This window comes from Aotus nancymaae, unplaced genomic scaffold (genome assembly GCF_030222135.1).
Source record: "Aotus nancymaae isolate 86718 unplaced genomic scaffold, 86718_ANA_hifiasm-v0.15.2.pri h1tg000002l, whole genome shotgun sequence".
Lineage (NCBI taxonomy): Eukaryota > Metazoa > Chordata > Mammalia > Primates > Aotidae > Aotus > Aotus nancymaae.
The window spans coordinates 32,920,909-32,937,317 of record NW_026988413.1 but is presented as its reverse complement, the minus strand read 5'-3'; the positions used below and the strand labels follow the sequence as shown (position 1 = coordinate 32,937,317).

General features: G+C 35.1%; 1 protein-coding gene across 2 annotated transcripts in view; it reads right to left on the bottom strand.

Moving 5' to 3' along the window:
* Window positions 1-3,900: 3,900 nt before the first annotated feature.
* The window catches only part of WASL (WASP like actin nucleation promoting factor), a 65,476-nt gene continuing 52,967 nt past the window's right edge, over window positions 3,901-16,409 (bottom strand). Inside the window, exons 9-12 of one of the 2 annotated variants that reach the window (XM_012474016.2) lie at window positions 14,472-14,998; window positions 10,892-11,000; window positions 6,450-6,540; window positions 3,901-4,364 (exon numbers count right to left, since the gene is read on the bottom strand). In XM_012474016.2, the coding sequence (XP_012329439.2) occupies window positions 6,479-6,540; window positions 10,892-11,000; window positions 14,472-14,998 (698 nt within the window). In that variant the 3' untranslated portion in view covers window positions 3,901-4,364; window positions 6,450-6,478. Of the gene's footprint in view, window positions 6,541-10,891; window positions 11,001-14,471; window positions 14,999-16,409 lie in introns of both variants that reach the window. The other variant, XM_012474015.2, reaches the window with a different exon arrangement.

The window sequence follows — 16,409 nt, the reverse complement described above, 5'->3', positions numbered from 1 at the left end:
TAGGAGAACATTTCCTTATGTTTCTTTCTTGCTTCAGTCACCGTTTCCCATTAATATTTAAGAAACACGTATATTTAACAGCTTTCTGGGGAAAGCCTTCAAAAAAAATTCCTTTACAGTTTTTCAATGCCTATCTTTAGCCTCAATTTTGTGGAAAATCTTACCAATGTGAAGATACAGCGATAGTTTTTCACAAGCTGAAAGACCCCAAGGTTTATTATGTCAAACAGTTCTTATGTGGGATAATTACCGCAATCCTAGTATCACAAAGCAACACCAAGATTCAAAGATGAGGCTACACTGAAGTGTTAACCTGCTATGCAGTGGAAAGGGCAACTATCTTTTCCAACAACCTACCAAATACCATTTAATAGTAGTGATAACAGTTAGTGAAGTTGGCTTTGAAAAGTCTTTACAGAATCAAAACTGAACTCAAATGGACAATCTATTTGTTTTTCCTAAGCTGGTCTAATATCTTGGTATGATTTAGACAGCTTGGAAACAAAAACACATGAAAAATAAGAGTGATTCCCATAACAAATCAGTTTTTCTGCTGCTTTGAGTTTAGGAAAACAAAGTGATAAAAGTGCTAAAGCAAATCGGGTGCTAAATTTGGGCTCTGGTAGAATGCAGAGACTCTCTCTCTTTGCACAGTCTAACTGGCCTAAATCATGTCAAGTTAGTGCAGCATGTTGGCTACAGAACTTTTGGGCACTGGTGCAGATCTAAGCAACTATCGGGCTCAGAATCTACTTGAACTTCCTAAACATCTCTGGGCAGCAAGTCCATTATAAGCATGTTCTACAGCACCCAGATATCAACCATGGCCAAAGCAAAGCCACTTAAATAGAATCATAAGGTCCGTTTACTGGTGGCTTGGAAAGGAAGTGATTGAAATACTAGGGCTATGCTTCTATCTACAGCTAAGTTCAGAAAACTAAAAAAAAAAAAAAAAAGAAAAGAAAAATCCCTTACACTTGAATGGTCGAGTGTAGTTTTGAGCTTTAGCTAATACAATTAAGAAAAAGTTTGGTCCTTATGCATTCACATCCTTGCTCAATAAACAAACAAAAAACAAATGAGTTTCTTCCTGTAGAACTAGTTTTCATTCCTAAAAATGGAGATTCAAATGTATTTCTTAATTCTACTTGCTGAGCTTTCTCCTGATCATCAAAATATGCTTATAAACACAAACTCTCCTTTCTGTTCTCTGCCTCCTTAGATTCCCAACCTAGCTTAAAAAAAAAAGTTGTTTCTTTTTAGGTCAGATGCTGATTTAAGGAGCTAAATTATACTTGCCCTTAAGACAACTATAGAATTGAGACATGAACACCTTTGTTTTCCCATAGTTAAATGGACATGATAATGCCTTTTCATTTGTTTCTTTCAACATCACAAATACAAGATCCACATTTTATTTTCCTGCCTCTTTTCCAGTAAGGTTGAAGTACATGGAACCCAGTTAGGATCTCCCCCTTTCTCATCAATAATAAAGCCAGGAAGCTGGATTTGAAGTATTGTTTGTCCTTGCGGTCCTTGGAAGAACTCCCGGTCTTTAAATTGACAGTGCAGCTGTTGATCAAAAAATTACTCAGAAAGATTAATATATTCTCAAACTAATATTCTGTCAAGACAAGTTGATTGTAAAGACTTATAAAATACTTATGTCTAAGTAAAAACAATGCCTATTTACATCTCTAAGAAACTAACAAAAATAATTCAATGTAGAATGAAAAGCTCAACCTCATTTCAACTCTGTACTAGATGACAGAAGTGCCCTGTGATGACCAAATGCTTGGGCAATGTAGGGTGACTGCCACCGTTGAGACAAAATACAGTCACATGCATCAGAGTCAGAGGCTGGCTCCTCAAAGCAAGCCAGCTTTTCTGGCTAGAGATGGACACAGAATGTTAGGGGCTTCTTCCAACACCCAGATGATAGGTGAGAAAAGGGTGACATTTGCAGCCATACACCTTTCAGAAACAAACTAAATCTGCAGTTTATCCTTAATTTAAGAAAAAGAAAGGAATACAATAGGATTAAGGTACATGAAAAAGAGCAGCTGAACTAGTCAGATCTGGCTTCTACTATTAGTTCTAATTAACTTTGGGCAGACCCCACAAGCCCTGTGAACATGAATGACTACCCTCGCCTGGAAATGAGAAAATAGGCTTGGTGACATCCATGTGCTTCTGTTCTCTTATCACTCAATGGTCTCCAAACATCTTTCATTTATGAAATAAGTATTTTATATTTAAACAATGTAGATGTGGGTGGGGACCTATCCTACTCCACTGTCGCATCTTAATGTCTGCCACACATTTAGTTCATAATCATTTAAATATGGTGATACTGATGCTTTAAAAATCCTTAGAATTAGGCCTTGATGAAAATCTACACACATCTAGCAATCACTAAGACAAGACAAAATTTAGGTCATGAAATGCCAACCAATTCAATAGTGTTTTGTTCAAGTTCAATAATGCAATCTGATACTGCTGAAATTCAGCTTTCTCTTAAATAGAAACATTTTTTTAAAAATCCTAAGGTAGATTTTTTTTTCGTGGTTGTTATTCAGGGACTACTTCAAATTTACTAGAAATGCCCCAATACACAAATATCTGATTAAACTGAAAACCACCTGTAAACTACAATCTGTTATGCTTTACTCAAAATAATTACGTGCTATTCACATCTTGATTTGCCAATTTTGATAATGGTGTGCATGGCCAATTTAGCGTTACACTGGACTTATGTAACAGTAAATACTCTTATCAACAGTTAACACAATCTGTGATGCTTTTTTTCTTTTTTAGAAAAACCTATGGCAGACACATCTGGAAACAAATTTTTCAATAGGCTCCTCATGGCAATGGAGGATGTTACATATCACATACAGAAGTAAAGGCAGTAGCTGCAAAGCATGCTCCCTAGCATATTCATAATGGTGTATTATACCCTTCCCAGAGGCTTCCCTAGAAAGCAAAGTTTTTTTTTAATCCACAAATAAATGACCAAGAGATTTTAAAGAATGCTGTGTTTTGGAGGTGAGATATGACAATGTCAATAAATGTAGAAGGTAAAATTTCACAACTTTTCCATACAGGATTTTCCACTGTACTATAAATAAGCCTTCTCTCCATACTTGTCCTTTAGGAACTCCATTCCTAAAACAGAGTTATCTCAAGAATCCCCTCTGTTGATTAGATAAAAATGTGACAGAAACAATTCTTAGGCACATTTCACTTCTCTTTAAAAAAATTCTTTTAAAAGTTTAATACATTCTTAAGCATTCACAATTGTACAACAGAAACAACTTTTTAATAGAATGTATTATTCTTGAAATGGTTGTTACATTTGACCAAGGCTCTTAAAAGGAATTTTGTAGCATCCTACACTCTGAATTCCCCAACTCCGTTTAATCTTCAGACACCCACTTGTGCTAGGGTCAGTGAAACAGAAAATTCTATTTATCAAAAACAGTTTCCTGTTTAAAATGAGCACCCTCTTTGATACCACTTATTAAAAGCTACTTATGTCCCATACAAACTGGTATATTTGGCATTTATTGAAACTACCAGTAAACTCCAGTATTATTATTCTTTAGAAAACTTCAACATTTTTGGTATGTGGAAGAGTTCCAAACAGTTTGACCTTGCAATGTGAATGCTCTGTTAACCATAGCAGTGGCTTCTAGGGGAGCTGCTGAGCAGCTGTCATGTTTCCCAACAGAACAGGGTGTAACATTCTTCCGCTCACCATGTTTATTTAATGGCACACTCTAACTCTCAGGGCATGCAGTCTGCTGAAAACATCAACCATTATCATTGACTGCTGTGTACCCTTTGCTATAAAGTTACTCTCTTAACAATAAACAAATAAAACACACTATTTTAAACTATTGGGTCAAATTAATTTTATTATGCTCCATGATGAATTGCCACCAGTGCAACATCCTATTCACTATACATTTCAAAAAAAAAAAAAATTCACATACTAAACAAAATTTCAGTTGTTTGAAAATGAAATGATTGAAAGTCTTTATGAATCTCATACATACAATATGTGGCTAGCTGAAATTGTCTATCACGTAGCATTTAGATATAAAAAGCCTCATGCTAATTTGTTAAAGGCAAAGGCTACCAGACAACCATATAGCTGGAGAATATATGGAGGCTTTCAGACAACGCACAGGTATAGTGCTGCTCACAGTGCAAGATGGTAGAGGACTGAAACATGCAACCTTACACCTTACTTGGTAAAGCAGATTTAGTCTTCATGCCTGGACTGAACTCCACAGCTGCTGTGTTTCAACCAATAGTAACTTAGACTTTGTGCAACAACAACCAAAGTCTTTTTTTTTCTTTAAGAAAAAAAGAATAAATTCAATTACCTTTGGCAAATTATATATCCATCTTACATGTTTAAAATTGTGCTTCGACTTCAAAGAATGGATACTCCCTGTTGAGACAAGTTCCTGATAAATATTTATTTTACCAAAGTTAGCTCGAAAATCTAGAATTCCTTGGCCAAAAGTTAAGAGAGATTTTAAATTGGTATTACCTTGAAGACTTTTCTAGGAAATTTAAAATGTTTTTATATTGTCAAAAAGAAAAAACAATTAATTAACATTACTTAAAATAATTATAATGTCCCATTTAACTTTTGTACAAATTCCTGATTTTGTTGGTTAGTAGTTGTTCAGCCTCATCTGCACCAGATTCACTGAGATCAAGCCACAATAAAAATGATAGTAAGTAGAAAAAGGTTTCTAGCAGCAGAGGGCACTGTTGTTGCAAGAAACAAAAAGTCTAGAATCTTTCCCATGTGCTTAAATTACTCTTGCAAGAAAGATAACATTCTTTGAATAACTTAACTATTTTACTGCACCACTTACTGCTTTCAGCAAACAAAACCTTTTAAATTATTTCTTATGATAACTAGATGCATGATCACTATAGATTATGTAATAAATGGTTAAAATTCAAGCCACATCTTGCAGGTCCAGCCTGTCAAGATCTGCCAATACTAGATTTTGGTCGGTACAATTCTAGATAGCATAATTTTTAGTTGGATATTGCGACTATAGTAATGAAATACATTTGGAACTACATTATGCATATGACTCAATGTGAGAAAAATATGTGTCTGTATTTAAATCAGATAATTTTCTACCTAAAATTTAAAGTAGGTAGGTATGATAATTAGCATTATAAATATGAAACAACCACCTTTAGGCAGATTAGTGTATCGCAGAGAGGCAAAGAAACCCTAATTTTAACACATCATTTAGTATACATAACAAATGTGCAGGTTGTCAAGTTTTATCTTTAAAAAGAATCTATCACTCAGTTAGGTGTTCCAAGAAATTTGACACTGGGATCACTAATCTTTTAAGAAAAATGTAACCCTTCATGTGCTATTTGACAAAAATCGTCAAAAGTTATCAAAATAAATGCATGTGAGGTCCTGTGTTTCAGTGCATATCTTTGCCAACTAGATTAGATTTTTACAGTTGGTATTTTTGAATACCTCAATCCACACAAAGTGCAAAATAAAAATGCTGAAATTCCACACTATTTTAGTACTATTCTGATTTGTATAGCTTTTTTAACCAAATATTGGAGTAACCATAATATGACTTCAGTTCATGTAGAATGAAAAGTACTCCCTAAATCCCCCAAACTTCAACTTAATTTTGTTTCAGAATAACACCAAAAAAATTTTCAAAACTTTTGCCAAAAAGAGCCTGCCACATTTGCTACAGCATCAAAATAACCTCAGTCAATAACAAGTATGTAAGGGCTTCTTATGATTCCAGCCTGCAAATACCACTGCTATCCCAATAACAGGCAGTATTGCTGTAAGAGGTGTATTACTTACTCATCTTCCCCACTAGTATCTCTGTAGTGATTTTATGTAGAGCATATTGCTAAAATTTGAGAAACTGCATCAGTATAGTGATGTCTAGAGAACTGTGCAATGTATCAGCTTCAACATTCAAATGTAGTGTTGTATTCAAAATAAAGGGGCTAAAGAAACTAAAGTTTGCATCACTTAAAAAAGAATGTAGTGCTATACTAGATTTTTTTTTTAAGAAAATTTAGGTACAGAAAAAGTAGGGTATGAAAATAGTGTTTTCCTTCTGGCATTATAAGTAAATTACATTAAGGTTTTTGTCAGTCTCACATATAGTATTTAAACTCCCTTGTTGATGGAATGAAAAATATTCACAAATCAAGTGAGCATCCTGGTGTAAACTTGCACACAATAACAGGGAGTAGCTTCGTAGAGGATTATGACAAACCTTTACAGATTAAATGAGGTATTGCACAGATTAATTAAAAAAAAAGCAAAAAAGGCAACAAAAATATACAGCAAATTGGTAGAACATTTACATGATAATTTTACAGAATCCACAGAAAGAAAGTAGTGTTTAGTATTTCACCTTAAAAATATATATATATATAATATAGATCAGTCTTCCCACTCATCATCATCCTCAAAATCTTCTTCATCATCTTCATCTTCATCTTCATCTAGAAGAAAATTGAGACACACAATTAAAATATATGCATAAATAAAACGACATTACATAATTCTTGGGGGATTTCTCCAATTATTTAACTCCTGAAACATAGATAATCTGACTCCCAGAAGAATCTAGTTACTAAAATAGTTTAAAGTGAAGCTAAAGAAATATGTCTATAGAGTACTATAGTAAACTAAAGATTAAAACAGGACTCAGAAGACGAGGGTTCTTGTTGAACAGGGTTCACAGGTTGAAATCTATGTTACAAATTTCAACCTGTGTTAATGTATAAAATCACATCTGGGTTGACCTTTCTGTCACAAATTCAACTGCCTTCTTGTACTCTTCATGTAGATTCTCAAACTCAAAACTTCTAACTTTTACCTCCTTCCCCAATCTTCTTTTCCTGCTCCATCCTGGTCTGCTCCATCTCAATAAATGGCATCACCATCCTGTCACATAATCAGGCCAAAAACCTAGAAATTATTATTACTTCCTCCTTCTTCACCATCCAATTATCAAGCCTGCTCTCTTTCACTTTTTCACTACTACTCTCCATACCACCATCACATCCTGCTTGGATTACTGCAACTCTAGAGTCTATTTGCCTCACAGCAAATGGAGTGATATTATTTAAATTCCGATATTATTTAAATTCCAAGTTTAAAAACATCATGTTGCTACCCTTCTTTAAGTCCTCCTGTGGCTACCTACCACTGCTATCTAATGAAATCTGATGTTCTCTACCTCTAAAAGACCCTACATGATTTGCCCAGTTATTGTTTCTCCCCCTCCCCCAAGCTTTTCTCATAACGCACTCTCCCTTCAAGTCACTATCTCTATTAAGATGGCCTCCTTTCTGTCCCTTAAACTTACCAAGCTTTTTCTGGCTTTAGAGCTTCTGCAGTAGCTATTTCTTCCGTTAAACTGAATCTTTTCATCATTTAGGACCCACTCAAAAACTACTTCCTCAGAGAGGCCTTTCCTTACCATCATACATAAAGCATAGCCCTTCCCCACAATCAGTAACTGCCTATCCCATTTTATTTCCTCCTATCACTTACTAATATCTAAAATTACTGTACTTTATTAAGCTCCATGACAGCAGGGATCCTGCCTATCTTATTTTTCACGGTATCCTCAACACCAAAAACAGTGCTACTAATCAGCTCTTCAATAAATATTTGTTGAAGGAATATTTAGATGTCATTAGATTTTATACACATACTTCTATGTTATACAGACTTTCCATATTTAACCTCTTAAATATATATACCTCATAGGACCCATGAAGACCAAGTATATAAAGTGAGACAGCAGCTGAGTAACTGCACTTGATAATGATAAACAGCCAGTAAGACTATGTGACATATGTGTGGGTTACATGTACAGAACACAGAACAAACTTTTTCTTCTATTTTTCTCCATATAAAATTGATTGCCTTAGTATCTGAAAAAGTACTTGAGCTCTAGTATTAAAACTTGCAAATTAACAGAAGCCAAAGAGGAGCAACTTTATCTTCTCTTGGCCCCAAGCAAAGTTGTAACTTATTTTTACTTTTTATTTTTTGAGATGGAGTTTGACTCTTGTTGCCTAGGCTGGAGTGCAATGGCGCAATCTTGGATCACTGCAACCTCCACCTCCCGAGTTCATGTCATTCTCCAGCCTCAGCATCCCGAGCAGCTGGGATTACAGGCGCCGACCCCCATGTCTAGCTAATTTCTGTATTTTTAGTAGAGATGGGGTTCAGTATGTTGGCCAGGTTGGTCTCGAACTCCTGACCTCAGGTGATCCACCTGCCTAGGCCTCCCAAAGTGTTGGGATTACAGGTGTGAGGCACCATGCCTGGCCCAAGTTGTTACTTTTATAACAATAATTATTTATTATTTATTTATGTCTGATGGTCAGCTCTAAATTGTTACAGAATTTATTTGGAAAGGAGTTCAACTGACTTCATGCTAACTTCTGTGTTTACTTTTCTAGCAAGGGAAATAATTTGCTACCAGCTTTTGCTAGACATGCTTTCCAAAATTTACCTGAATAAAAAGCATCAAAGACACCCAACTATGCTGGTATTTACAGAGTGACAAAAGACAGAAATTTATCAGTATCTATGGTGAAAAGGAGGAAGTAGCTAATAATTCCATCATGAGATACTACCGCAGAAATAATAAATAGTTAAAAGCTAATAGCTAACAAGTCTGAAAATAAGTAAAAACAATCCTATATTGTCATAATAGCATGACTATTATATATTATTTAAAAAAAACTTAATTGTAGGGAAATGTTTAACAGAACTCACAGATACCAGCATAGAATAAATTCTTTTTCAGAATCATGTATTTCACAGAAGGCTTACATTCTCTTATCTGGAAAGAATGAAGACCTTTATCTCTTCCTACCAAGCAACCTTTAAACTAAGCTTGAGATTTTTAGATGTCATTCCTGTGACATTCCTGTGACATAAAAAATTCAGGCGTTTTGCCTCATCTGTGAGGATTAGGGCTAAGAATTTAGGTAATTTTCACTGTTTCTAGAGTTTACTAAAGAACACTATACCATAGACACAAGCAAAACTTTAAATACCATGTCTATGTATATCCTATTAACATGCAATTTAGCAATTCAGACCTCTCTTACGACTTCCAGACTCACAACCAAATGCTATTCCATATCTATATTTGAATTAATAGATATCTCAAATTTAATAAGTAAAATCAAACTCCTAATTTTCCCTTTCAAATTTTTTCTTCCTAAGTCTCCCTTTCCCAGTTGTTCAAGTCAAAAACCTTGGAGTCATCTTGTACTCTTCCCTTTACTTCTACCTTCACTTTCAAACCACCAGCAAACCCAGTGATCTCCACATTCAAAATATAACTAGTATTTAACCACTTCTTCTTGGTGCTATAAACCTGGTTAAAGCCTCCATCATTTCTTGCTTGGATCATTACTACAACTCTGCTAAAAACCCTCCAAAGGCTTCCCATCACATTCAGAATAAAAGCTACTGTCAGGGGTCTCCGAAGCCTTACTACTACTTGTATTTCATTCCTTACTACTCTTTCCCTCCTTCCCTTGCAAGCTTCCTGATCTCATTATTTCTCAACCTCACAGACTTTATATTTGCTGTTCTTTCCATTGGATACACTTTCCCCAGTTTTCTACATGGTTCATTTCCTGAACTTCTAGTCTTTCCTCAAATGTCACCTCAGTTAGGCTTTATCGTCCCATTTCAAAATGAACTTCCCTCTCAACAGTCTGTAACTCCTTATTTCCCTTTTCTATTAGACTTCTGTCCTTAGTTCATGTCACCACTTAACATACTGTATGTTTTTCTAGTTTGCTTTGCTTATTGCTTGTCTCTTTCTCTCTCATTAGACCTAATGCATGTCCATGAAGGCAGAGATTTCTGTTGTTTTGTTAAAATTTATTATTATTCCACAGTAAATATTTATCTCCATTTCTGTAACGCAGGATAGGAACAAATATGCCTATTTAAGGAAAACAAACATTGCTCAAGGATCTAAAGACATACACATCCTTACAGAGAAACAAAGAAAAGGAAGATAACATTTAGTGAGCACCTACTATGTGCTAGGCAATCTGCTGATTAGTGACATACTATTTAATTCTCACATCTATCATGTGCTTTGTGAATTCTCTCAATGTTAACAAATGAGAAACTGAGGCTCACAGAGATTAAATAAATCTAATAAGATCTGACTCTAGCACATCATGTTGGAAAAGCTATTTAGCAAACCTCGAACACTCCAATCAGCAAAACCCATATCCTTGTTCTTTCTTTAAAGCAATATTCATTTATGATGGTATGTGTATGTTTAATAATAACCTCAAAATAGGCACTGGTTTATTCAAATAACCTTTTAGAAAATGATAAAGAAAGGTTTAAGAAAAGTTAGTATTCTTTAGCAAACTCTAGAAACAGTGAAAATTATAAATTCTTAGCTTTAATCCTCACAGATGAGGTAAAGCGCCTGAATTTTTTATGTCATAGTATATCACAGGAATGAAATCTAAAAATCTCAAGTTCTGTTTAGCAGTTGTTTGGAAGGAAGTCTTTGAGCATTTCCTGATACAGGAAACAAAACTGTCAATTTTCCCAAAGCTGTTCTTCCAATTTATGGCTACGGCTGTGGTGGTGTTGCATCTGTCAAGTTTCAGACAGACTAGTCAAGGAGGCAACAACTTTTAAGATACACCCTAGAACCCACATCAGTAGTTACTCAATTAGCAGAAAGCTAGCAAAGACAGACATAAAATTAAAAAAAAAATTGAACTTCAAACATTCAAATTTATTAAATACACATGCACGCAGACTCTCACTCTCTCTCTCTACCTGAAGAATGAATGGCTTTGCTCCTTTTCTGCATCACTTCCATTAATGCACCCACAATTCCTGAAGTGGGTGCAGGTGTTGGTGGTGTAGATTCTTGGCCATCAGACACCTTGGAAAATAAAGTTAGCAAAACTCAGTAATAAATCTTTGGCAAAGAATCTTTGTCTCCAGAAAGTCTTACTTTCTTAGAATCACTTTTTATTGTAAAAGACAAAAAATATATCAAACTAGCAAGCCCAGGACAAGATTAATTAAATTAACAAGAAACAAACTGCTGCCTTAAAGATATTATTCAAAAATATTTCCTTTCCATCTTAATGTATAAGCCAACAATGCATTTCCAAATCTATGTTTATATTTAGATAACAAACCCTTTTCTGAATAATACTTGCTGGGTTACCTCTGTTTATTACAGCACATAAAGACTTAGATGATCAACTTTAAAGCTATTATCAAGGGAACTCATTTTATAAAGAGAGGGTAAGATTTATTCAGACTCCAGAGTTATCATGTGGAAAGAACACTAGAGATATTGAAAAACAATCGTGGAAACTTATGTTTGCCTACAAAAAATCAGCTTTACACCTTTATGTTATATTTATACCTTCAAAATGAAGCTCTTTTCTCATAGTATATAATTTCTTTTTAGGAGATGAATTGAGCAGCTTTCAAAATATATCTGCCTCACTAGGCAACTAACAGTCCCTAACTTAGCTGTGCCAAAGTGCATTCAAGAAAAAAGAATTGTAATTACAGATGAAACAGCATAGCTGTAACTAAATGACTACCTATGTTTTATATGTTTTTATATATATTTAAAAATTTTTATATATATTTGAAATTCTTAATCATTTCTCAAAGACAATTCAACTTTTCATTTTGATCTGTACAACTCTTCCTCTAATACTCCTTGTTCTTTCTAGACTAAACACTTTTTTAAAAAAATTCAAAGTGGCTCCCCCTAAGATACAGTTTCAACGCTTAGTATTTTGGCTTTAAAGACTATGTATTAACTACTTCTCGTACAGAAGTACCACAAATGAAAAATATAACAGTTTCAGAGCTTTGTATTTCTGCACAAAGCTCTTGAAGTACAACAGCAGTAGGGACATTTAGACTACCTTTAAGCAATGGGATAATGTAAAACAGAGAGCACATAGCAGAGGTGAGCACACTCTCATCCAACATATTTTTTAAAGTACTTACTTTAACAAGGTACTATTTGAAGTCTGAAATCAGGGAATTTAAAACATATGTGAGTACTTAATACTTCTTACTAGTTCTGTAATCTACGTTTTATGTTAACCATATTCATCACAGAATAAATTGATGACTTACTTAAAGGAAATATAGCCATAGGAATTTCAACCACAAAATGGTCTTTATAAAAAAAAATTGTGAATTCAGATTACATGTATAACATGCCAATAGTTCACTGATTATGCACTCTATGGTTGCACTAAATGCAATCAAAAGGAAAGTGATTATTTAGGATAAAAATGGCCCCCTATCCAATACGTAGGAATAGAAAATATTTTTCTTTCTAAAAGATATTAACAGGTTTTTTGGGGGGAAAGAAAGCAAGCATTGGGATTGGAGAAAGTTATGGAGAAAGTAAATAGAAAATTTAACTTTAACTTTTCAAAATAAATGAGGACACAACTTTATTCATTAAAAATTTAAAATCACCTTATTATAGCTAAATGAGCGAAAGAAACGAAAGTTGGTTGTAAAAAGGAAACAGAAAAGGGAAAACAAAAAGTGGGAGACATAGGAATGAGAGTGACACAGGAACTAGCACAGATTTCAAGGTAAAAGCTGGGCTGTGGTCTTTTTTTTTTTTTTTTGAGACTGAGTCTCGCTCCGCCACCCAGGCTGGAGTGCAGTGGCATGATCTTGCCTCACTGCAACCTCCACCTCCTGGGTTCAAGCGATTCTCCTGCCTCAGCCTCCCGAGTAGCTGGGGCTACAGGCATATGCCACCATGCCTGGCTAATTTTTTGTATTTTTAGTAGGGACGGGGTTTCGCCATGTTAGCCAGGATGGTCTTGATCTCCTGACCTCATGATAGGCCCGCCTCAGCCTCCCAAAGTGCTGGGATTATAGGTATGAGCCACCACACCCAGCTGGCTGTGGTCATTTTGACATTAATTCTCCCCACTAACTACTCCTTAAAGTTCGTCAACTGCTTCTGAGAGACCTTTAGTCTGATCTAAATGGGGAAAGAGAACAGAAACGATTAAACTTTATAGAATTAACTGTCATCCTGAATACATGCAAAGAAAAGATCTAAATATATTTTAAAGATCAGAGTCTTCTTAAATCTATGCTAATGTTTACATGTTTTCATTCAATTAGCGTGTTTCCTATCTATCACTCTCCTTTTAGACAAAGCTTCTGAGATCTAGAAAGTTACTTTAATCCCTACACCAGAAAATAATTTTCTATTAAAACGTCCTCTGTCATCTCCGTTTACCTCACAGAAAAATCTATCGTCCACGACCTGCCTGAAGTCCTAGAGAACATGTTATAAAAGACTCCAAAGTAAGTATGTAAATGTAGACAGGTTAGGCTATAGGATGGGTAGGAGTCAGCAAACTAGAGCCCATGGGACAAATCCAGCCTGTTCTTCGACTTTTTTTTTTTTTAAACAATCTAAAAACTAAGCTTGAATTTACATTTTAAAATGGTTCAAAGAAAATAAAAAGAGTACTTTTTATATGTGAAAGTTATATAAAATTCAAATTTCAGTATCCAAATACAGTTTCATAGAACACAAGCATGTCCATTCATTTATGTACTGGCTGTGATGCTTCTGTGGTAAAACAGCAGAGTGGTCATGACAAAAGGCCATATTGCATATATAAGCCTAAATTTTTACCACCTGATCCTTTACAGAAAAATGTTTGCTGAACTCTAGAAGATTAAATGACCTGTAAGATTAAATGGTTATCTCATCCAAATTAGATAATCCTAAATTTATTTGCCATCACTGTCAGAAATTCTATTAAAACTCTTTCAATTTTTGTGAGTCTAATTCTCTACTAATCTAAACGTTAAAACATGAAAACTTCAGAACATGATCACTGGTTTAGATTTCCTAAAGTGATCGCAATTCGTTTCAAGTCGGGCTATTTTTAATTCTCAGAGCTTAATAAGGATTTTTCTTTAAAGTACCTTTTATTAGAAAGTAAAGTCTAGAACAATGAATTGCAAACATACTATAAAATTCCATTCATATGAAGTTCCAGAATAGGCAAAATTAATCTATATTTAGATCAGTGATTGTTTATGGAAAAATTAACTGGGAAGAGGCATGAGAAAACCTTCTGGGGTGACAGAAATGCCATACATTTGGATTTAGAGATATGGGTTACATGGTTATAGAGATGTATCAAAGCTGAACTAAAAATTTATGCATGTCATTGCATGTAAAAATATTTTCAAATTTCCAGTGTTAAGAGTAAATTAGCAAGAGAAAAATAAAGTATAAACTTTTCAAAAATGCCTTTCAATAAACTACTTTAAAATTCCATTATCATAGATGATCTAAAATGAAAAAAAAAAAAAGGTTACTTACAGACTTTAGTTGGATACCCTGTCGTATCTGGTCTAACAGTGCATCTCGTCCAGAGCAGGACACTGGCCGACTGTTCTGCTCCACTTTTTTTAGCTGAGCACCCTCTCTAATTTGATCTAAAAGAGCTGCTTTGTTTCCTGCAGTAGTTGGAACCTGATGGTCCCCGTCAGAAGACAGGCCAAGGCCAGCGAGGGGCGGTGGCCCAGGTGGAGGTGGAGGTGGAGGTGGTGGGGGTGGTGCCACTGGCCCTACCCCCAACACAGATGGAGGTGGTGGTGGAGGCCCTGAAGGTGCTGAGGAGGGAAGGGCTGGAGGTGGAGGAGGGTACATCCTATTTGGCGGTGGTGGAGGGACTGCTACATTTGGCCTGGAAGGAGGCGGTGGTGGAGGTGCAGCTGTGGGAGCTCTTGAAGGCGGTGGGGGAGGAGCGCCTCTTCCCCTGGCAGGAGGAGGAGGAGGACCTGAGTTGTGTGGAGGTGGAGGGGGAGGCGGTGGCCCTCCCCTTGATGGTGGTGGAGGTGGTGGTGCTGAAATGCAAACAGAAAAAAAGAAGACACGCATTTTTCTTCTCTTAAATATCACACTGAAAAGCAATTCATTTTAACATGTATAAAAACCAAGTAATATCATAAAAGGGCCTCATCTTCACATTTTATTTTACAAAGATACCCGAGCACAGATGATCTCACAATTTTATTTGAGAATTGTCAGCCTAAAGATCACTTTCTTATTGTTTCTTAAAAAAAATATGAGCTAAAACTGAACAGTTTACTTTTTAGGAATCAGTATCAGTTCTGAAGGAGAATAAACACTTTCTACTTTACAAACTAATAATGAAAATATACCAATGAAATCAAACATTTTGTTAATCAGCATTATTTTACATTTTAATAAAAATAAATGAATACCACCCTCTTTAAAAAGAATCAAGTACACTTAGTTTTTTTTAATAAAATCAATTCGCATTTAGAATTACATAGTGTAGCATAACTTAATAGCATTCATTCACATTAATCTGAGCTAAAGCCCAAATATAACGCTTTTCTTTCAAAATGTAAGCCTTTGTCATCTAATTTACATTTGTACTTTTATAGTATAATGCCTTAAAATAGTCTGCAATTCTAGTAATGGCACTATGGGAGGCTGGTTGCTTGGTTGAAATGCTCAATTGCTTATTCAAGAGACATGAACAGATAATTAACAAATTAACTGAGAATTTCTATATACTGCAAAATTAAAGTTATTAACAAAAATTACTATTATTCTAGTAGTAATGATATTAGCATTCTTAGCCTACATAAGTGGAAATGTTAAGATAGAATAGGAAAACAAACTTGGCTGAGTGTGGTGGCTCATGGCTGTAATCCCAGCACTTTGGGAGGCCAAAGCAGGAGGATCACTTGAGATCAAGAGTTTGAGACCAGCCTGGCAAACAGGGCAAAACTCTGTTTCTATTAAAAATATAATAATTAGTGGGGCGTGTGGTAGTGCATGTGCCTATAATACCAGTTACTTGGGTGGCTGAAGCATGAGAATCACCTGAATCCAGGAGGTGGTGGTTACAATGAGTCAAGACGGCACAACTGTACTCCAGCCTAGATGACAGAGCAAGACTGTGTCTCAAAAAAAAAAAAAACACTACAGAATTTGGAAATAGATTTTTTGCAAAGTAAATTAGCATCATACTAGTTTCAGTGGAACTAGCATTGTGTTTCCACAATACCAATTATGATCTTATGCTCATTTACATACTGGTTTCCATACGAGACTCTTAAGATTTTTGATGGCTGAAACCTTATCTTTACATCTAAATATCCTGAGATCAGTACTGGCATAATAATGTTTACAAAATATATGCGTCAATCAATGAATCAAAGATAAAATGAACATTGGCAGTGAAAAAGACACAAGTAAACCAAATGCCTAATTTAAAATGAC